Here is a 22,260-nt window from a genome sequence, read left to right as displayed (position 1 = left end):
TTTCAATACATAGTTGCAATAGAAAAAATATAATTTTTATCTTTGCTTGACATATAATTTTATAATTTTTTTTTCCGTTTTGTTTCGTGACATTTGGGGGAGGGCCATCGCTCCCATGCCCCCCCCATTGATCCGCGCCAGGCGACCGCTCTATACGCACGTTAATAAGCACATTCATCATAACGCGCGCATTTCGTACTATAGTGTGGCCCAAGCCTGAAAATGTAAACGGAAAACCAAACACCAATGAAGGGGGTATATCACTTGAACTTTTTTCAATTTGTATACACTGACTAATATACCAGATTGATAGGTTAAATATATGTTATCATTACTTTGTCCAGTGATAATAATTATATTATTATGTTTAAAAATGCCGGTATTTTTCTTAATTCTTTATTAAAAGTTTAAAATATTTAAGTCTATATTCTAATAGAATTTAAATACACACATTTTAATGGTTAATGAAAATAAAGAAGACAATTATGCAACTAAATCACAACAAAACAAAAATAAATCGAGCGATACTCTAGGTATAATTATTAATGTATTATGTGAACGATGAGCAAATCCTAATTTAAATACAATTTAATTTTAATAATGTAATGTGATCAATAATGATGTAATATACGTTGTAGCATCAGCCGCTTTCTTAACATGTGTTGCGGCTGGTGCTGGCATATTCACGTTTGCGTCAACTTTGGCGTCAGCTCGTAAAACAGATCCCAATATGTTCTCTAAAGGTCAAATCCCCCCAGCACCCTCGGCTGAAACTGGTGTGCAACTAGCTATCAGAGCTTTAAAATGGGGAACTTTCTATGCATTTGGTGGCTGTGGTTTGTTTTTCTACGGTGTATGGAAAATGAGTGGTGCTAATGATGTAAGTATATTTTATTGTATTTTTGTCTAAAAAATCTTAGTATAGTAGCAATAATGATTTTGTAAAATTTTTAAAACTAAATATTTATTCTGTTATAGAAATATATTTATACCAATAATAGGTGTATTTATATTTATTATAATATATATATATAACATCGAATAAGAGAGATTCTGACCCACCAAGTCTTAAGATTTATCCTCATGTAAAAAAATGTTAAGTAATGTCATGAAAGCCATTTCATACATATTTAGTTCCATTACATAAAGTTTATGATTTATTGTAAATTAATAAAATATTACTAACCTAAATTTTACAAAATGTTCATTGGTATCTTGCCTGAAAATGTAATAAATTAATTTTAGAATATACTTTAGTATATTATAAGATCAATGGCAATAACAACATATACACAAATAAAATACTTTTAAGTGTTTTATGCCCTTCATTTTTATACCATTGTTTTTTTTTTTTTTTTTTATGTATTATTAAACAGAAAAATGTAAGTGAATATATTTTTGATGTATTAATTATTTTTATAATTTCTCTGGCTCTAAAGTAGGGTATAAAATAATTGGTTAATTCCATATTTATAGATATATGTTGATATTGATAAACAGTAAATGTAAATGTTTGATGATTGTATTTATGTTTTTTTTCTATTAAAAGAAAATGGTATCATACTAGTGTTTTATTTATCTAAAAAATTATATAAAAGAAATACTGTAAATGGTAATAGTAGTAAATTATTCATCAAAGAAAAATGAAATATTAATTTATAAATATAATTTTTGTACGATTATTTTCATATTTTCGTTGTTTTATGTTATTTATATTTATTTTAAGTCTATTAATTATTACTATGATAATAAATAATTCTACACACTAATTCTTCTTAGAGGATATTTAGGTATTCAATATTAAAATAAAAATTATAAAATTTATTTTCTTACTTTTCAGTAATACTGCCATGTATGCTATATTCTTTTTTTCTTTTCCTTTTTAATGGAGATGATAAAATTATTAAGATTTATGAAGGCTGATACAAATTACAACAAAGCAAATACTATGAAAGAACAATTCAATAAAGGTTATTCCTATATCATATGAGAGGAAAACATGAATATGAACATAGAATATTCCTTCATATAATCATTTCTTTCTATTTAATATTTTTTCTCTTAACAGTATATTTTCTTTATTTATTCAAGCAAGTATGAATATCTTACATACATAAAACATACTTAACATACATAAAAAGATAATAATACATTTTCATCTCTAACTTTAATATTTTAGTAAACTAATTGGTTTCATCTAGTATTTAAATAGATATTTTGATGACTTTTTAATCAAATTTCTATTGCTGTATTTTATCACTTTTTAAAAATATAATAATCCTTAATTTTTTTTTTACAGATGCATGAATTCAGAATGAAAATAGGTTCATTGCTTCCAAGACTTACTCCAACTGTTCATAAATCTCGAACAGAGTTTGAAGGATTAACTGATCTAATGACATATTTAGCTACAGATTATTCTGGACAAACATCTAAAACAAAAATCACTAATGAATCAACTAGTTCTACAGATGAAATACCCAAAAATTGATAGAAACATTGTAATATATTACATTTAATAAAGTTAATTGTTCATATTGGATAAACAAATAATGACTTTTTCTTTCAATAATTTACAAACAAAAATATATAACAAAAAAAAAAAAAAAAATTAAACAAATAATTGTGTAAATACAATAGCATATTCATTTAATTACATTATTGTTATTACATTAATAATGTAACATTATTATTCATTTATTTATAAACTAAAATACACATAATCATGTAAGTTAAATCAGGATAACAATATTACACTTAAGTAACTTAAAATAAACAAATTTAATAAATTACATCAGTTACACAAATTTAGCATAAATAATAATCCCCAATGATATACAATTTAATTATCAAACAATATTATTAAAAGAGTAAATACATTATCAAATTACAGTAATCCCTCGTTATCCGCGGATTTTTAATCCGCGGTTTCGATTATCCACGGTTGGGTCGGCGATAACATTTTATTTATACATACGATGAAATTTTATCTTTATTATACCCATACTATTATAACAGATAAGCTACATAATGTACATACCTTAATATGTACGGTTAATTTGTTATATCTTAAAATTGTTCAGTTGTTGGTTGATATTAGTGCGTGACACGTGTACGGTTGTATGTAAATATTACTACATTTAATTTAATTTATATTTGTAATTAATTCAGTACCATACATACTTCATTTTAAATGGCTTCTCAACCTAAAATTTCAATGAAAAGGAGAAGAAAAGTTTTGACACTTGTGCAAAAAATTGAAATTTTGGATAAAATAAAAAGTGGTGATACCGTAGCGTCACTTGCTAGGAAGTACGAAATGAACGAGTCTAGTGTTCGAGAAATAAGAAAAAATGAAGTGGCAATACGACGCAGTGTTATGGAAAGTGCCCCTATTTCCAGTAAAACGTGTTTTATCACGCGTGATGTTATGGTAGAGAAGACCGAAAAAGCCTTAAATATTTGGATTGAAGACCAGACCCAAAAAAAAGTTCCTCTCAGTTCTATAATTATACGAGAAAAGGCTAAACAACTTCATCAACATTTTACAAGTTCATCAAAGGGGGATAGCGAAAATTCGTCGTTCCTCGCAAGCAAAGGCTGGTTTGAAAAATTCAAAAATCGGTGTAACCTTCACAACGTCAAACTAGTTGGCGAGTCTGCCTCGGCAGACCATTTAGCAGCTAAAAATTTTCCTATAGAGTTAAAAAATGTCATTGAACAGGGTGGTTACACCCCCGAACAGGTATTCAATGCAGACGAAACAGGTCTTTTTTGGAAAAGAATGCCATCAAGAACTTTTTTATCAAAAAATGAAAAAACAGCACCGGGATTCAAGGCAGCTAAAGACAGACTCACCTTATTGCTTTGTGCTAATGCTTGTGGTTTCATGATAAAGTCAATGGTCGTTTATAAATCACTTAAACCACGAGCCTTCAAATCTAAAGACATGAATCACTTGCCAGTGTTTTGGAGAGCAAATAATAAAGCTTGGGTCACTGCACAAATTTTTAGTGATTGGTTTACAAACTGTTTTATTCCTCAAGTGGAGATGTACCTAAAATTAAAAAATCTCCCTTTTAAAGCTTTATTGCTAATTGACAATGCCCCTGGCCATCCCCCCTCATTAAAATTTCAACATTCTGACATTGAAGTCATGTTTATGCCTCCAAACACTACCTCACTTTTTCAACCATTAGACCAAGGGGTGATTGCAGCGTTTAAGGCCTATTACGTACGAAGAACTTTTCAACGTCTATTAAAAAACTTAGAAGAAGATCCAGAACTTACAGTTACACAAGGATGGAAAAATTATGACATCGCTAAATGTCTCGTCAATATCAAAGAATCACTGGATGAAGTTCAGCCCTCGACTATAAATGCTTGTTGGCGAAAATTATGGCCAGAAGTTGTGTTGAAAAGCGATAAAATTGACAATCTGAACACCACGGTGAATCAAATCGTAGAAATTGCTCGGAACGTAAAAGGTTTTGATGAGGTAAATAGAGACGACATAGAAGAAATGATGTTTAACTATGATCAGGAACTTACATTGGAGGATCTAGAAGAAATTACCGAAACCCCGAACGAACCAAAACAATCGGAGGATGATGAAGAGGAAGAAGAACCTGTGAAGCCGGATTTCTCCTCTAAATCAATCAAAGAGATTTTTTCATTAGCAAACCAACTAACTGAACAAGTTCTTATGACGGATCCACTCACTGAAAGAGCATTAAAGTTCAAAAGAGGAATCCAAGAATTGCTGGTGCCTTACGAAGAAGTTCGCAAAGACATAGAAAACAAAAGGAAACAAACATCAATTACAAATTTTTTTCATCCTTCCTAATATATTATGTATGTATGTATAAATAATTAATAAATTATATTAAAAAAATAAATACATAATATGTAATTGTAAAACATATTAACCTTTTTGTGTAATAAAAATAAAAATAAATAAAAATGTCTAATAAAAATTAAAAATTGTATGTAAATAAAACCTAACTTCCCGTTTTACATTGCTTTATGGTCTCGTTATCCGCGGTTTCGATATCCGCGCAACTTTCCTGGAACCTAACCTCCGCGGATAACGAGGGATTACTGTAAATCTTAAATTAATCATATTTAGCTAAAATTTCAGAGATCAAAATTTAATTTGGAAGATCTTTTATACTTAAATATTGTATAAAAAAAACTTCTTTACCTTGATAATATATAACTTCATTGATGTTGATACAATAAGAATAAAATCTAATTCATATTGTTATCAAATACTTTGTGTAGTAAAAAAATTTAACAAAATACATTTTAATATATTTTATAAAAACAAATTATTTTATTTATATGATAAAGTTGTCAATATTAAAATAATTTAGCAACTGTATTTGCAGTTAAAAACAGTAAAAATATTTATTATTATTTTTATCCAACCGTATTAAATAGTTTGTACTAATTAATATTGGATTATAAATGTATTACTATGAAGTTGCAATCACCAAAGTTTGCCAAAAATTGAACTAAATTATGATACTATTGAATATTCAAGTTTTATATTTTATATAAACAATATAATTTTTTATTGTTAAACTTACTGGCTTCCTACTTTAACTGTCCGCCACCTACCACCACATCTACAATTTCTGGCCCACCTATTTTCCCATACTCGAATTGCTGCAGTTCTTGAATTACCTACCAATTGCATTTTACCTTCACATCTATTGCACTGTTTCACAGTTAATGGACATCTACCTATATACACATTTCTTATGACATCATAATCTTTCACATAATCTGAATGTTGTTTACCATTATATGTTGTATCTATAGAAGATGTATTATACCTCAAACAGTCTGGTTCTTGACCAAATACTAACTTTAATGGTAAATGCTGATAATAAAGAGCAGGAGATGCAACTTCATGAATTCCTGCAGCAACTGATGAAAGAGGAGTGATATTGACTTGACTTTGAAGTGTATAACATTCATCAAATAACATTTCATCATTTTCACCACATAGTTGAACAAACCGTGAAAGTAAACGAAACGTAACAGATAAAACATCTAAATTGTCAATGTTTTTGATAAATACAGGTAAACAATTAGGCCTTAATAGACCCCAAATGCGTATCATGACTAAGAGCTCTCGTATTGTATTAATGGCATATAAATCATTTAGCAAGTTATATCCAACATTATCACGTGGTTCAGGTATTCTGGAAACAACATTTAATGCGAGCTGTGCTACCCATTGGATAAGTTGATGAAGTGATTGAAGAGTACTGGGTTCTACAGTAAAATCCTTACCACCTAGACTAGGTAAAATTTTGTCTATGTCTATAATAGGTTCCTTCAGGACATTTGATAAACTTTCAACAGGATCTCTATCAGCCATAATATCACTGACACGTAACACATTTTTAAATGCGTTAGATATGGAATGAAGCGTCATCAGGTGCATGAGGTCAGAACGTTTTGATTGTGCTCCAGGCATCATTTTGTAAAGAAAAGAACGAATACTCAAATATGTAGTGTACTCTTTTTGTTGAAGTACCTGGGATTGTTTTAGGAAATTTTCACTAAAACGATTGCACACAGCTTCCAACATGTTAGGTCTTAATGATATTGCCAGATCCCACCAATCTAAACCAGTGACCAAACAATATTCAAGCTGTAATGTAGCATAGGCAACAGTTAAAGGCCCATTCAGTTCTGCTACAGAAAGTAGTTGAAACAAATATAAATTACCCATATTGTCACAGACAACAAACACATTTCCCAGGTAAGAAATGTCTAAGTCTGAAAATTGAATATTGCTACTATGTTGCAAGCCTATTTTTCCAATATTGTCTTCACAATAACTACTTAATTCAAACAAACACTGTTGCGTTAGTTCTCTAGATAAACAACAAACTTGATGATTACTAAAGGCAGCAACCACGTATTGACTGCTAGAAGATTGGTTGTAGGATATGGACATTTTCGGTGTAGCTAACGCTGTTAATTGCGCTCCTACAGTGAAAGAGCTTTTTTTTATCCAACTCACAGTTGGATGATCTTCAGTTATGACTTTTTTAAATACTTTGTTTATTGGATTAGTTTTTTTGACTAATTCCCATGTTTCTATAATACATCCATTGCTGCTATTACTGCCAATAACAAGAGATTCGGAACCTTCACGTAATAAAAATTTTACATGTGAAATAACTCTATCCACAGTTTCATTAAATGTTAAAAAAAAGCTAGGCAACCACTGTGATATAATGGTACAACTTTTTTCATTTATTAGCTTTATTGATACTTCATAACAATTAATTGGTGATCTTGGTCGACCATCAGATGTGACAATCAAGAAATTTCCATTTTGTCGATAACTGATATCAACAACAGATATACGATACCTAGCTACAGCCAAACTGTTTGTAGCCGAAATCATAGGTTCTCCACTGTCATTAGTTAACAGAGCTCCAATCATGCCTGTAGCAGATACTATTAAACATCCTGGTAATCCAGTGCCTCCCCATGTGCGTAAAGATGGAGTGAACCTGACATAGTTGAATTTTTCAAAATAGTTGATATTATCAGCTTTTTCATTGACAAGCATTAGTTTTTTACCCAAATGAAAAAAAGTGCCAGCAATGATTGGTTCACCACGAAAATCTTTTGAACCTACCTGAACCCAATTGGTGAGATTATGATCAGTACTACAAGTCCATATAGATACAGCACCATTTTTGTCACCAATCAAAAGCGAATAGCCATACATGTCCCATTCTAGAGTGGTGACGGTACAATTATTGGAAGTGATCTTGTGGTACTTCCAAGGCACGTTGAGATCAGCTATGTACACGTGTGATCCCCAGTTGATGTTGACGTGATCGTCAAGATCGAATGTGGTTACCCAAGCGACAATATTGTTGGCGGAGATCTTAGCCAGGCATTTAAAGCACATGTCCTCTTCCATCTGCTCATTTTGAAATTGTGTTTTCCAAGCTTGTTTTCGAAATATCGAATATACTAAGTCCATTATCCCGGGCCGGTGATTTACGTTGACTTCAACATAAATTTTGGGTTACTTACGTGAGAGCGCGCGACGATGAGACCGGCTAGACATTCAGTGAAGCTGACATTACCGGGTGACTATCATAAAGCTAGATACCCCGACATGATTCACTCAAAATACGTTGTGCGAATATACGTTCAAAAAACCGAATAATACTTGGGTTAAAAAAATATGTTGAACGTAAACAAAATGCTTCTTTTTTTTTTTTTTATTATCACAGCGACACCGTACATATTCACTATCAACACAACAACATTTTGCAACGTTGCCGAACTGTTTTTTTTTTTAAACGCTCTCCTTATCACGGTTTTCCACGATCTCCGCCACCAGGAGTAATAGTAGTGACAAGCTGCTGCGCCGAAGTAACTTGTGTTATTGTAATTGGTGTTGTATGTATATGTCTGTGTGCTTCGTTTGTACCAATTTATCGATTTATGCGTTTTTGTAACGCAGTAGTACATTTAAAACTGACCTATTTCCTTGACTTCATCTACCTGGTACTGATTTTTGTAATGTTCACAAAAAACGTTTGACAAAACGAATACAAGTGAGACATTAAATTTACACGAATAATCCCATTGCAGAAAATCCCAAATGTATAATTTATCTTTTGTGTTTATTATGATTATTATTTTTTCCAGTGGAAAACCAGTCTATCGAAAACAAATCGGCCATCATGAGCCCACCTAAACAAGTATTGCCTACTTTTGTGCCACAACAGCCTCCGCCACACAGCAACCAAATACACTTGCAAACAGATTTCACGTCTCCCCCACCAACACATCCCCATGGATTCTGGCCTCAACAAGCCTTTCCTAATACATGGCAAACACAGTTTCGTATGGCAAACCCTGCTCCACAAGCTAAGACTACCGTGACAAATACTACGACTTGTAATAATCTAACCACATTCAGTTCGTCTAGTAATAGTACTATAAGATCACCTTTGACACGCTGGAGGTCGTTCAACAGCAGTTCACGCCAGCGTACACCTTATCAATATGGGAACACTCCAAGAAACAACTATCCTAGACAGTTCTCGCAAAATGCTGTTAGTTTCTAATGTTTAATTTTAAAACATATTTATTATATATTTATATTTGTTTAATAGAATGGCAATTTCTTTGGTAATTCTTCTCAAAATCCACAAACACCATCAACATCATCTACTCAAAACTGGCCACAGTTTAATCAAAGACCACGTTTTATACCAAGACAACACATGCGAATGAATAGACCTCGTAGTTCTGTTCAAATTCAATCCAATGGAACTAATCAGGTTCGATATATAAATCTAACAAATAACAATTGTAAACATTTTTAAAGCTCAATTCATCAACTTTTTTTTTTATTGTATTTTATTACACAAATTAAGGACACAAATGCTGTGACAGAATGTAAAACACGAAAACGCAAGTTAAAATCACAACAATCTGGTGAACCTCAGCGTGCTCAAAAACCATGGAACCGTGAAGATGCAGTAAAAGCTATTGCAGCTGAAATGGAACTTCGAACACCTAAAAATAATCAACAAATTATGATCCGATTTCCAGATCATGAAATTACACGACAAATTGTTCAAAATTTTCATACAGATATTAAATCTGTTCATTTCCACACACCATGTAATCCGAGGTAAGATTAATTTTATTATGACTAAAGAATAATTTAATATAAGATTTAAATTTAAGTTAAAGATTTTTGAACTTCTCATTTTATTAGGTATTGTTATGTACAAGTACAACCTACTGCAAATATTGAAGATGTTGCAAAGGAACTGAATAAGACAGTTTTTCAACATGAGAATTTGCGTGTTGAAATTAAAGAAAGTCAGTTTGAAGAAAAAGCATTTCCAGAGTGCATTGATCCATACACGTAAGTATCATACATTTTAGTAATTTAACCTTAAAAATGGTATTGTTAGTCATATTTTTAGTATATATGTATTTAAAAATAATTTTAAATCATAAAGTCTATTTAAAAAAAAAAAAAAAAATGAGCTAAGTATTGTAATTTCTAATAATTTGATTAATGGCATAAACTTAATAGTGCATTCATTTTTTATTTTTTAAATGAAGGATAAGCTTATTTATCAAATATTTAATATTACCAATATTTTTTTTCTTATATTAAAACTATTAAAAATTAAAACATACTTTGTCTTAACTTTAAAATTTTCATTGGATAAAAATTCTGGTTTACACTTGCTGCAATAAATGTCAGTATATAATTTGTAATTTTATAACTAATTTATAAAATATTAATTACTTTAGATTATATCTTGGAAATTTACCAACAAATATTACATCTAATGCTGTTAAAGATGAATTTCCAAAAGCCACTAGAGTTGATATTGGATTTGCTAAAAAAATGAAGTACACTAGGTAAGTTCTAATAGTCATAACTAAATATATTTTGTGCTCAGCTATTGGTTAATTATATTAAATTTATAAATCTGTGTTTGCGATAGATATGCATTTATTAAATTTTCTAATGCTGAGGATGCAATACAAGCATATAAAGAAAAATATAATTTAGTAATTGATAGCCGATCAGTCGTGCTAAGATTTAGGCGTGGTAAAGGAAATGTAAATCCACCAGGACAAGTTGACAAATTAGTAAGTAGCTATTTTTTTATTTTAATTCTCAAATGTTTAACTTAATATTATTGTTAATTTAGCCAAATGAAATGAATGAATTTGATGTACAGAGTTTAAGGAAAAAAATCAAAAGGGAACCAATAGAAGTAAATTTAACTATTTTTTAATTTATTACATTTAAAATTTTATTTATGTTATAATTATTTCATGTTTTTGCAATAATTTATTTTTAGGAAAATGCTGAGGAATATGATGCTCCTCCAATTAATGTATCAAGAGTAGTTAAACCTGAAATGATGGAAGAAGATGAATATGATCAAGATTCAGTTTATGAATCTCATGTATCCGAATCATATGAAAATGATATTAATATTAAATCAGAATGTCCAGATTTTGAAGAAGATTATGAAGAACAATATTATGACGAAGAAGAGTCACGTAAATTATATACTTTTAGAAGAAATGAAACTATGTCCATGGATGTAGTTCTTGCTGATAATAATAGAGCTCAGTGTGTTCAAAATAATCATAGCCATGATATTGCCATACCTCACGTAATTAATTTTATTTTTTAATGCACTATTTTCTTTACATTACTTTAAAAATTTAAATTAAATTTTGATTTAAAATATAAATATAACTCTTGGTTACAGGGGGGTGTTGAAGATGAAGAAAGACAATGGAATGAGAAGCCAGAAGAAGAAGAAGAATTGTTGCCACATGCTTTACCATATAGTTTTCTTCCAAAAAAAGTAGTATCAGAAAATAACAGTGATATTACTTTACCTACAACTGTAAGCATATTCAATAAATCTAACTCATTCATAGTTTAAATATAGTTTCTTATAAAGATGAATATACAATAGTCTCACTAATCTAGGTATTGCTAGTATATACATTTGGTTAATCCCAACAGTCTTAAAAAAAAAAAAAAAAATTCAATAATGTTTAACTGTTATTTCAATTGTACATATGTACAATATTTATATATATTAGAATCTATTGTTATTTATGTATGTTTATAGTTGATAGTTGATATGTAATATTGTCAATCAATTTAATTTTAATGTATTTTCATTGAAAAATAATATTAATGTTTATAAATTCATGATATTTTTAGAACTGTTAAATAAATTTCAGTATAGAACATGTTAGGTTACATTATGAGATATTAACCAATAAATAAATTTTATTTTTTAATGTATTCAAGAATGAAATTCGTGATGACGATAGTGACAGAGAAAACGAAAGATGGAACAACTCTTCAAATGATGAAGATGATGATGGAGGTGGTACTGAATATAGTTGGCAAAGAATAAACGAGAAAAACAAATCTACAAATCAAACTAAAGGTAAATATTATAAACTTTGAATTTAGTTGGTATTTATATATTAGTAAATAAAAAGTTGATTAATAAGTAAAATCATAATTAGATAATGAAAAACGAGAATATAACTTTAAAAAATCAGATGAAATTAATGCTGTTAAATGATTCAAATCCAAATTCGAAAAATAAACACGAGGTATGTTTTAATAATTTAGTTCGCACAGCCACATTTTATTGTGTACTTATAAGAAACTATTTTACTCGAAAAGTAAAATAATAGTTATATACGAATAGAACTCATGAATAAGATAAGTTTAGCCGATGAGTCATTCGTCATATGTAGAGTGTTTAGAAGGTAAAATAAATTCCAAATTTCTCACAAATACACTATAATCAAATGCCAAATACAACCAAAATAATTATCATACTTAGGTTTGGGTTATTTGGCATTTAAATAAAATTAATTTAAACGGCACTTCATTATTATTGGCCGAGATTTCTTTATTTTATTTTTATTTATTTTTATTTAAATTTATTTTGTAAAATTCCATCTATGAAATCCCCCATGGTTGTTTTTTAATTTACAGTCTTGTTCACTCAAAGTGGCCAAAAGGGTATTTAGGTTTGTATCGGCCCAGTAAAGGGGCATGTCAAGACGAAAAACTGATGCACGTGTACTGAAGCGACAGAAGGTGAGATTAAATAAAAAAAAAAAATTGGAATGCACTAGAAAAATTAAATGAAAACCTAACAGCTCTAAGTAAACAATTTAGTTTTATTAGTTTAACATAATATAAACATATTACTAGGCATAAAAAAAAAAATAATAATTTAAAAGTTAAATAAAAATTTACAAATAGTCAAACTACTAGAGTTAGTTACATTTAGTTTTTATTTAAAAAAAAATCACGAATATACTCATTTGGATGAATAGCTTAATTAATAATTATAAAAATGTAAATGATCAAATGAAAAGTGAGAAAAATGAACCTTCATAGACAATTTTAAGAATAAAAATAAAACTACTTGGTGTACCAATAAAATATGTGAAATGAACTAAGAATTAAAACACTTATTTAATATACAACTTTATTTTAAATTTGTGGCAAAAGTAAATATAAAAACTACAAAGTACTTAATTTTAGATTCTGAGCAAAACAGGGAATATATTAGTTGTACACCATGAAAACTAATACATTTTTTTAAATATTCACATTGACCAATGTTAGTAAATATTTATCTTATGAAAATGATATTATAAAATTTAAGTTATCTTCATAAAAATAATTATTATTTGAAATATGTATGTAAATGCTATATTTAGCATTTTTTTTACTCAATTGCAGTAAACTAATGATTCTTGTTATACCTAACTCATTGACTCACGTCTTACTCAATTTGTTTTGTACACTTGTGCATCAATAAAATATAAAAATTAAAACAAAAAGAATGCTAATTTATTATTTTCATCTCAATCTGTTATGTACATAATTTTATGTATAATATATGTCAAATACATAAAACTATAAGGCACTTCAATGAATTTTTTTTACTACCTAAAAAAAAAATTAAAATTACTTTGGAAAAAAGGTGTATTGAACATTATTCTTCCAAAAAAATATTTAAATGTACTCTGTAGATGAATGTTTAAAATTGCCATACAACCACTACTAGTTAAACTGTAGGTATTCACTTTTGCCAGTAAATTGAATTTAACTATATTATGTGTATGTATGTACACTTATTTTATACATAGTTAAATTTCTTGGGTGTGTGTATGTATGTGTATATTATATATATTGTGTGACTAATAAATTGTAAAAATTGTTTATATTTACTATACTACATATAATGTACAATATTTTGAATATAAAAACCTATTATACTTACATTTATTTTATAAATATACTAGTATTATTATTTATTATATTTTTAGAGAAGGATAAGTAAATATACATAATATGGTTATAATCAAATCTCATGTATATTTTGGCCCATGCTATATAAAATCTTTATATGCTCTGTATCCATTTTAATTTTTCTAAAGAATATTTTTGTGTTAATATTTTTAATATAAATTTGGCCATTCTCTATTACTTCTATGATCCTGTGTGAATATTAATAGTAGAATAATAATAAATGTTTTGTATAACATGTACATTAACATACATTTCTAAATCTAAATTATAGCTTTTATCTAATGGGTCACAGCAGTCAGAATTTGAAATTTTAAGTATACATTTAGGTTGGTTATACAATAGTTATTATAAAATATATAAATTAATAGAAGTTTTGTTTTACATTTTTTTGGGATTTTATTTAAAATGATATTGTCTCACAATATATTCAATTTTATAAACTTTGTGTTATTAATTTGGTTGCTATTTTGTTATTCTTTATTTAAAAAATATAAATATAAATGTATATATTATGTACAATCTAGGTCTTAGATTCAAGAATATTTGACTTTGTAACTTACTAATTATAAAATATTATTATTATATATATATATTTTTAATCTAATTATATTATATTTAAAATTAATATTAAACTAAGGATTTTAAGTATTTAGTTTGAATTAAAAACATGATTTAATGACTCAATTGTATTAGTAGATTTGATATATTTCTTATATAAATGTCTTAAAAATACTTAATTTTTGAATTAAGGTTTTCGAGGATTATTCATAGGGAGTAACTAATTGCTACTCAGTATCTCAGTTCAAGGAATATTATTAATCCAAACATTTAGAATAATATAATGAAAATGTCTTTTACAATGCACAAAACAATTACAATTTATATTAGTGATTAGTGTTATTATGTTCTTTGTTGGTTTTTGTGTTAACAACTGTGTTAGTTAATTATTTAAAACTTAAATGCAAATTTACAACTGTAATATTAAGCATAAAATATAAACATTTGACACCTCCTATTACCAAATTTGTAAAGAAAAATATTTTCAAGACCAAATTATACATTTTTTATAAAATTCACTAACAAATAAGATGCTATTATATTAATAGATGAAATCTTAATTATCTTTGATTTGTTTTTCTGGTCATATTTTACAAAATATATTGTATAAAATATTCTTACTGATATAACTTGCCATACAAAATAAATAAATACTATTTAACTATTATAATTAATTACACTATGATTTTTTTTATTATGCTACATTTTAAGAGACATAATCACTATACCGAGAAAATTATTATTTGTCAAAAATGTTTCTAAATGCAGTTCTAAATCAACTAGTTTTATATACAGTTGTCTCACCCTATTAAATTACTTAATTTATATTCTTGCATTATAAATATTGATTAGGTAAGATATCGAAAGTTTTTTTTATTATGTCTGTATAAGAGAGTGACCGTGACATGTAAGGAAAACTGATGGGGATGTATTAAAGAATATTCTGACGGAAAGAATAAACAAAAAACGGCCTCTGAGAAGACCGGGAACAAGATGGAATGACGCCACAAAAAAGGATGTAAAATTAATAGATGAGAGCGCAATGTTAGACTGGTCTTTGGACAGAGACCATTGGAAAGGCTTAATAGTGACACTACAACTCTTAAATTAAACTGTGTATGATGATGAATATGGCTGTATAATATAGCGATCAGAATCAATTAACTGAGATTTCCATAACCGTTGATAAAAAGGGAAATTAATATCTTTGCTGATATTGTTCTCTAATGTTATATATTTTATGATTTTATGACATTCTTATTAAGAATGCGCTACATTGAATACAATTAAGTTACCTAAAAAAATTGATCATTCATTCAAGGTTAATCACTTAGATAAAAAGTTAATCAACCTTCATAACCTTTTTTAATAGTTCGTGGAACATTTTTGATTTTCAGTGAATATGCCAACCGTCATATACCATGTATTGATAACTAATATCCTTATGTATCATAGTATTAATAACTTAAACCTTTATGTACTTATACTCTATCCAAAATAAGATGTCCATGCGACAAACATAATTACTTACAGGGCATCTTTTATTTGGTTCCACCGATAACATGTGAGCATCAGATGCGTGTAGTCGTAGATTTTACTCCTAAAATACCTATACTATAGAAATCAAATTTCTTTGAATTTGGAGGTCATTATTGAAAGCTATAGACTCAAATTAATAGCAACGTGTACTCTTTCAATATTTTTATTTTTTCTTACCATGGGTCTAGGATCAGGAACTTTTTCAACGACAGAATTAATAGTCTCGTTATTTTTCACACGAGAATTTTGACATTGCTTCACGAACCAGTAATCCAAATTTCTAACGAAAAAACATGTAATAATCCATTCTAATGCAAGTACACAATGCTCTTTGTTCCAGCGATGCATGATGACTGAATATTAAACATCATATATTTATTAGTTAAGAATAAAACCCCTAAATTTCTGTTTGAAAACTAAACAAAAATGTATTTAAATTTCTTTCTTAATTAGTAATTTGTATACATTTTTTGTTATATAAGATATCTGGTATTTTCACTTAATTAAATATCAATTTAACAAAGCTTTAACGTTATTGTTACATCGATGTTTATTAGTTTTTTGTAATTGTAAATATATTACTAATATGGTTTCAATACCTCAAATATATGTTCCTCTTGGCCCTATTGGTCTAGGGCAATTGAAATAAACAACTCAATAACACCCGAGTTACTATTCACTTACAATAATATATATAATAAATTTATCACTTTGATACCTTTGTAACTATTATTTTTATTTTTGTAGAGCCGTCAATCACGAACAACAGGACAAAACGCAAATAAAATGGACCCGCAACTCATTTCTTCTATCTTTCAATCTAATCTATTGGAAATCGATTTTTACCAAGGATCCCTTCTGACATTCCTTTACATCGCGTACCTTTTAAGTATATGTTAATCTTATATATTTGTATAGTTCTATGCTTCTGTATCATCGTCGTTATAACTGACTGCATGAACATTGTTATGTTAGTAAACTTTTTTATTTCGACTTAAGGTGCTTCAAAATGCTGACAAACATTTTCAGTTGTCTATGTGGTGAACCCTGTTAGGATACTTTTTCCGGTCCATACTTTTCTATCACCACAAGAAAACCTCAAATATCGCAAATTTCCCTTGTATAAGTGCGTACACGTAAATTTAAAAATTTAAATTATTATCAGGCTTCCTCATACGAGTCTACGAGTATATATTATTTAGTGTGTTATACTATTTATTGTACAAATAAGCTTAAAATCAATATTATATACTATATATACCTATTCATAACTTTATACTTTTTGATATATACTTACATAAAACGAGCGTGAATAATAATATAAGCAATCATAGTTTATTAATGTTATAGATTATAATATTAATCCTTAATAGTTCCTCTGTTCAATTTGCATTCAAATACATACGTGCACAAAATAATGACGTAGGTACATACTATTGTATGCATTTCGTTACATAATTTAATTATAAACGACAAAAATAGATCTTTTTAATATATATTAAATATTATGCACGTTTATATTATATTGTATTTATTTGTAATTGCATAAATTGTATCCGTTAACTATAATATTAAAATCGTAAATGAAATAATATAACTATTAATTGTATGTTATCTGTGTGTGATATATGTCTGCTAATTGCAGTGTGCCGTGTGTTATAAATTTAATATTTTTTTATAAATTTGCATAAATATTTATTTAAAGTAGGCTGTCATATTTTCCTGTATTTCCATTTAGCCAACAAAAAAAAGAAAGACATAATGGCCTGATCTATATATGTTAATGCCGTGTTAAAGACTTATACGTAATTCATATTTACTAACAATTTCTAGAGAGTTTGAAACAGACAGTTGTGTGTGTATGTTACACTTGAAGGACGACTAAAATTAATATTGATAAAATAAACTTAGAATGTATACTATTTGGATTTTCGAGATTTTACCTAACTAATCCATACCAAGATATTAATACACATTTTATCGGTAAAAACATGAAATATATTTAATTATTAAAAATTTGGTCCGACTCATGGACTTCCTTTTTCTGATTTTTCCTTTGATTCCGAAGTTTAAACATCCCTCCGCTCCTCAATTGACTCATTTTATCTCTTTCGCTTTTACCATTTTCATTTACATTTCCATTTACCGCTACCCTTTCTTTCCATTTATTTTATCTCTTACTAATTATATTGCGACATACATCGGATCTTTTTTATCCATCCCTACTTTTCCCATCCTCATATTTAATTATTTTCTCTGTTTTCATATCTTAACTATTCTTTCGTCGACATTATCATCCTCTCCTCCATTCCAATTCTACTTCTGTTATTTCCATAAATGGTACTTCTTAATCTATTTTTTTTTTTATATGTCCATGTTTATATGTTAATTTTATTTACAAAACAAATTGCTAGTATGATGTAGGACAGAAGCAAATAATAATAAAAAACAGATGTTGGTATATATTTGAATTGGTAATTGTAAAAGAATTGTATTAATTATTAAAATTACAAAATTATAATATTAAATTATTTTTATTGATTAAAGTTAATAGTGAATAATAAAATCTGTTCGTATATCTTGGATTTTATGTGTAATCTTATTTAAAGAATTCAATTTTAGTAAATTAAAAAAACTAAATAAAGTAAATCTGAAATATACATCCTAAGTTATAAGGTTTCAACTATAACATACCCATTAAATGTATTTATATATTATATAAATAATGATTTTGCCACTGTTTAGAAGAGATACATTACTCATATTTTGTGTAATTATTTTAATGACAGGATATTGTAAAGATTCTTTGTGTGAAACTAAATAATTTTGTGTTTGTATGTACATTATAAGCCTATGCTCATTATTGTCTTATTATACTTACTTTAATTTTTTTTTTATACATACGATATGTACCAACATATTATATAATTGTATACCTTAAATTGTTATTGCTTTGTATAATCAACATCAGTGATGCTGAAGTCCTAAAAATTTAGTTGGGCGAAAAATATTTAAAAAGATCTTGATATAGTGGTCAGTGATTTTTATCCAAAAAAAATTGATGTTCGCTTTAAATTTTGTAATGAATGCATGAGCAGCCATAACTTTAGTCCCATTTAAATTTTCAAAAGATGTTGGGCCAAATCCCAACCTCAATATGGGATTCAGCACTACTGATCAATATTATGCTATAATAACTTAATTGCAATGTGTTGTTCTACCAAACATATCGGGTATTATATATGTATGTATTTGTATTGCTTGCTTTAAAATTAAGGTTCATCATTAATTATGAATAATTTTTTTTTTTTTTTCACTTGTATGTTTAAAACTGAATTATATATAACTATATAACTACTTCAAAAATATTGTGGTATTTTTAGATGTACAATTTATAACATAAAGAAGTGTATTGATTTTGTTATACGCAAATACCTATTTATTAAATTTTAATTATATGTGCATTATTATACTACATATTAATAAATATTAAACAAATGTTCAACCTTAAATTAAGAAAAAGAAAAATGTTCATGCATACTTCTTTTAATATTGTCGTGTTTTTTTTTTTTTTAAATAGGTTTTTTCCAACCTTAATGTCTTTACACTATTTATATTTTTTAACCATGGTCACAACATTTATTATTATTATAATTATAATCTGACTTTATATTCTATATTTTATACATTTCTTTTTTTTATAATTTAACTAAAATCATTATTTAAAATTATAATACTATAAAGTAACCCTTGTCTTTTATGTTTCACTGTTAAGATAATCTGATGTAATATAAATATTTATTTTATTTTGTATCAATTAAAATGAGACATACCTATTCTTATATTTTTATTATTAATATTATTTAATTGTTATAATCTTATGTTAGGAAGACATTTAAAGTTGTTTCCATTATATAGTACTGATTAATTTTTATTTTGTTCTATAATACATAACAATAGTTTTAAGATTTACATAAGAATAAACTACATGTGTAGATTTGAGAATATAAAATATGTTTTATTTATTTATTATTATTTTATTCTATTATTTAAAATTTCATGCTCAGGAATAAATTAACAGCAGGCAAATTAAAAAAGGAGAATAATTTGGATAGGAATGTTTTATAGATATTATTTTAGGTACTTTTCAATATAAAGTTAAGTATAAATTCATAAGTCATAGTTTTAAAATGCTGTCTTATGCTTTCCCATTAACAAACAAGAAAAACTGCATCTTTAGACATAAAACTTAATTATTATTATTGTATTATAGTTGAAACTACAAATTCTATTGCAATAATCTAAATACAGTATGATAAAATTTAAAAATAGATAACATTTTATGTTTACTAGCTGAAATGTTATACATTCAAAGTATTTAGAATACAATAAAAATAATTCTGATACCAAAAGTAGAATTAATTAATTTCATTAAAATAAAAAATGAACCTTGGAATGTAAATTATAGAACTTGATAATTTAATCAATTAACGATCATCAAAGGTAAACAAGAAAAGCAAAAATAATTTAAAAAATATTTTATGATTGTATATTGAATTTAAAATAAATATATTTATTATGAAAAATATACAATTGAAAAACTAAAATTATGGTGCTATTACCCTACTAATTAATGCAATTTATTTCAACAAATATCTTACAATCTACATTATCTACATATTTTGTATACCTACACATATATAAATGTAAACATTTAAAAAAATACACAATCATTAATTAAAGAATTAAATTTAATAAGTACCAATAGTTTCTCTTTGATATCTTAGTTTATATACAAGTATATTATCACCGATATTTTTTACTAATAACAATTATAAACTATATTTTTCAAGTAATGATAACTTTCACAGTTAAAATACAAAAATATTTAATATTTCAAACAGTATAATACCATATTTAACATAATGAACAAACCTTTCTTAATAAAAATCTAAACATACAATAAAATACTTATTCATAGATACATTACACATAGATACAAACAAATTAGTTAATCAGTTAATACCTATGTTATTTCATTTTCATTATTCCTTTAGACCTGAGATATCGTACAATTAATGGTACAGATACAAGGGTTATTGAAATGCGCACTGGTGCAAAAGATTTGTGAATAGCATACGCAATAATAAATTGACTTGCTCCAGCTACGATTTTAGTACTTTCATCTGCATTTGACATACCCATCCAACCAATCCATTGTTGGACATCAACACCATTCGAGATTAAAAAATATACTGTACCCAATGATATCAATGAAATGCCGACATGGAATGCAATTAATACAGAACCATATTCTTTAGCAGCTTTTTTCAATTTTTCACGTGGAGTCAGCTCAGGTGATTTTGCATGACACGATCGGACATTAGTCCAACTCGGCAGACAACGTATGTACGGCCCAATTGAACGTGCAGCAAACTGCAAATGTGTCTGATATTTTTGTGGAATCGAGACGAGTCTGCATGTGTAATTACTACTTTGAAAACATCTTCTGACAGGCACGATAACTTTTGTACATGAAGTTACAACTTTAAACATAATGCACTCGTTTCGCAGAAATGTACTTTTAGTTAAACGTTTAAAATATTTAATTTAAGAACGATGTTCCACACTTTAAAAATCTTTAATTTGGTTAATAACAATAATATTTTTGTCCTAAAACATAATTGATAAGATAATGATACAGTGATAACGAAACGACATATTGCATGATATAAAGAAAATTAAAATAAAGGGCAACTGATTAAGTATCTTACAATTGATGATATCAAATTAAGATTTAATATTTGAGTTCATCATAAATATTATTTAAAATAAAATAGAATATTTCATTATTGATTTGGTTAAATAAAAATCTAGGAGGGAATATAATATATTTATTATTACCAAAACCCAGACACCTCTCCCACTCACCAGTTAAAACATATTTTCATTGTACGTATTTCATACAGTATATCTAATTATTTGATTTTACATAAGACTTTTAACTCATTTTATGGTATGGATAAACATAAATTGTAGGTAGCAAGTACTAGGTACCAATATTGTTAAATAATATCCATAAGAGTTCATTAATAAAAGGTGCTATTTGTACTGTTGGGTTATCTGGGGGGAGGGCAAATTTCTACATTTATCTCTCAAAAAATTGCCAAGGGGGAACCTTGCCCTACCACAATTATGCAACTGGTAATAAGTATTAAAACAGAGAAATCTACCATGACTAGAAACTTGTGCTCGGA

General features: G+C 27.4%; 5 protein-coding genes across 7 annotated transcripts; 3 read left to right on the top strand and 2 right to left on the bottom strand.

The window, feature by feature from the left end:
• The first annotated feature begins 403 nt into the window (after positions 1 to 403).
• Positions 404 to 2,553, top strand: LOC112693943 (transmembrane protein 242). The gene is made up of 3 exons (XM_025569222.1): positions 404 to 533; positions 639 to 880; positions 2,300 to 2,553. Exons 1-3 carry the CDS (start codon positions 458 to 460, stop codon positions 2,489 to 2,491), a joined length of 510 nt encoding a protein of 169 aa, XP_025425007.1. The 5' UTR covers positions 404 to 457; the 3' UTR covers positions 2,492 to 2,553.
• Positions 2,554 to 3,193: 640 nt separating this feature from the next.
• LOC112693950 (tigger transposable element-derived protein 1-like) lies at positions 3,194 to 5,515 on the top strand. The gene is made up of 2 exons (XM_025569230.1): positions 3,194 to 4,780; positions 5,486 to 5,515. The coding sequence occupies exons 1-2, from the start codon at positions 3,194 to 3,196 to the stop codon at positions 5,513 to 5,515; spliced, it is 1,617 nt and encodes a 538-aa protein (XP_025425015.1).
• LOC112693930 (mediator of RNA polymerase II transcription subunit 16) lies at positions 5,362 to 8,283 on the bottom strand. The gene has a single exon (XM_025569204.1). It carries the CDS (start codon positions 8,021 to 8,023, stop codon positions 5,588 to 5,590), a length of 2,436 nt encoding a protein of 811 aa, XP_025424989.1. The 5' UTR covers positions 8,024 to 8,283; the 3' UTR covers positions 5,362 to 5,587.
• Positions 8,284 to 8,406: 123 nt separating this feature from the next.
• On the top strand, positions 8,407 to 17,214 carry LOC112693929. Of its 3 annotated transcripts, XR_003149524.1 has the most exons (14): positions 8,407 to 8,606; positions 8,701 to 9,110; positions 9,171 to 9,338; positions 9,435 to 9,694; positions 9,782 to 9,934; positions 10,333 to 10,443; positions 10,530 to 10,677; positions 10,740 to 10,805; positions 10,893 to 11,213; positions 11,313 to 11,453; positions 11,870 to 12,011; positions 12,094 to 12,183; positions 12,575 to 12,679; positions 16,751 to 17,214. XR_003149524.1 is itself a non-coding variant. In XM_025569201.1 (13 exons), coding segments are annotated over exons 1-12 (1,980 nt in total). In that variant the 5' UTR covers positions 8,407 to 8,605; the 3' UTR covers positions 12,153 to 12,183; positions 16,751 to 17,214. The 3 variants fall into 3 exon arrangements, 2 of the variants coding, with proteins under 2 accessions (XP_025424986.1, XP_025424988.1); XM_025569201.1 differs by lacking the exon at positions 12,575 to 12,679; XM_025569203.1 differs by lacking the exons at positions 12,094 to 12,183; positions 12,575 to 12,679.
• Positions 17,215 to 20,878: 3,664 nt separating this feature from the next.
• LOC112693940 (protein FAM210B, mitochondrial-like) lies at positions 20,879 to 21,683 on the bottom strand. Its single transcript, XM_025569219.1, has one exon. It carries the CDS (start codon positions 21,557 to 21,559, stop codon positions 21,035 to 21,037), a length of 525 nt encoding a protein of 174 aa, XP_025425004.1. The 5' UTR covers positions 21,560 to 21,683; the 3' UTR covers positions 20,879 to 21,034.
• Positions 21,684 to 22,260: the final 577 nt, after the last annotated feature.

Source organism: Sipha flava, unplaced genomic scaffold (assembly GCF_003268045.1).
Source record: "Sipha flava isolate LNK unplaced genomic scaffold, YSA_version1 120_pilon_pilon, whole genome shotgun sequence".
Classification (NCBI taxonomy): Eukaryota; Metazoa; Arthropoda; class Insecta; order Hemiptera; family Aphididae; genus Sipha; species Sipha flava.
This window is presented reverse-complemented; position numbering and strand designations above follow the sequence as displayed.

What these genes read in the sequence shown, in the direction of transcription:
- LOC112693950 (XM_025569230.1), top strand. Translation starts at nt 3,194, where the DNA reads ATGGCTTCTCAACCTAAAATTTCAATGAAAAGGAGAAGAAAAGTTTTG. An exon ending in TGCTGGTGCCTTACGAAGAA is followed by an intron (nt 4,781 to 5,485) that starts GTTCGCAAAGAC and finishes ATTACTATGAAG; the next exon opens with TTGCAATCACCAAAGTTTGC.
- LOC112693930 (XM_025569204.1), bottom strand. Translation starts at nt 8,023, where the DNA reads ATGGACTTAGTATATTCGATATTTCGAAAACAAGCTTGGAAAACACAA.
- LOC112693929 (XM_025569201.1), top strand. An exon ending in CAGGACAAGTTGACAAATTA is followed by an intron (nt 10,678 to 10,739) that starts GTAAGTAGCTAT and finishes TTGTTAATTTAG; the next exon opens with CCAAATGAAATGAATGAATT. An exon ending in ATATTACTTTACCTACAACT is followed by an intron (nt 11,454 to 11,869) that starts GTAAGCATATTC and finishes AATGTATTCAAG; the next exon opens with AATGAAATTCGTGATGACGA.
- LOC112693940 (XM_025569219.1), bottom strand. Translation starts at nt 21,559, where the DNA reads ATGTTTAAAGTTGTAACTTCATGTACAAAAGTTATCGTGCCTGTCAGA.
- LOC112693943 (XM_025569222.1), top strand. Translation starts at nt 458, where the DNA reads ATGGTTAATGAAAATAAAGAAGACAATTATGCAACTAAATCACAACAA. An exon ending in TAAATCGAGCGATACTCTAG is followed by an intron (nt 534 to 638) that starts GTATAATTATTA and finishes TATACGTTGTAG; the next exon opens with CATCAGCCGCTTTCTTAACA. An exon ending in AAATGAGTGGTGCTAATGAT is followed by an intron (nt 881 to 2,299) that starts GTAAGTATATTT and finishes TTTTTTTTACAG; the next exon opens with ATGCATGAATTCAGAATGAA.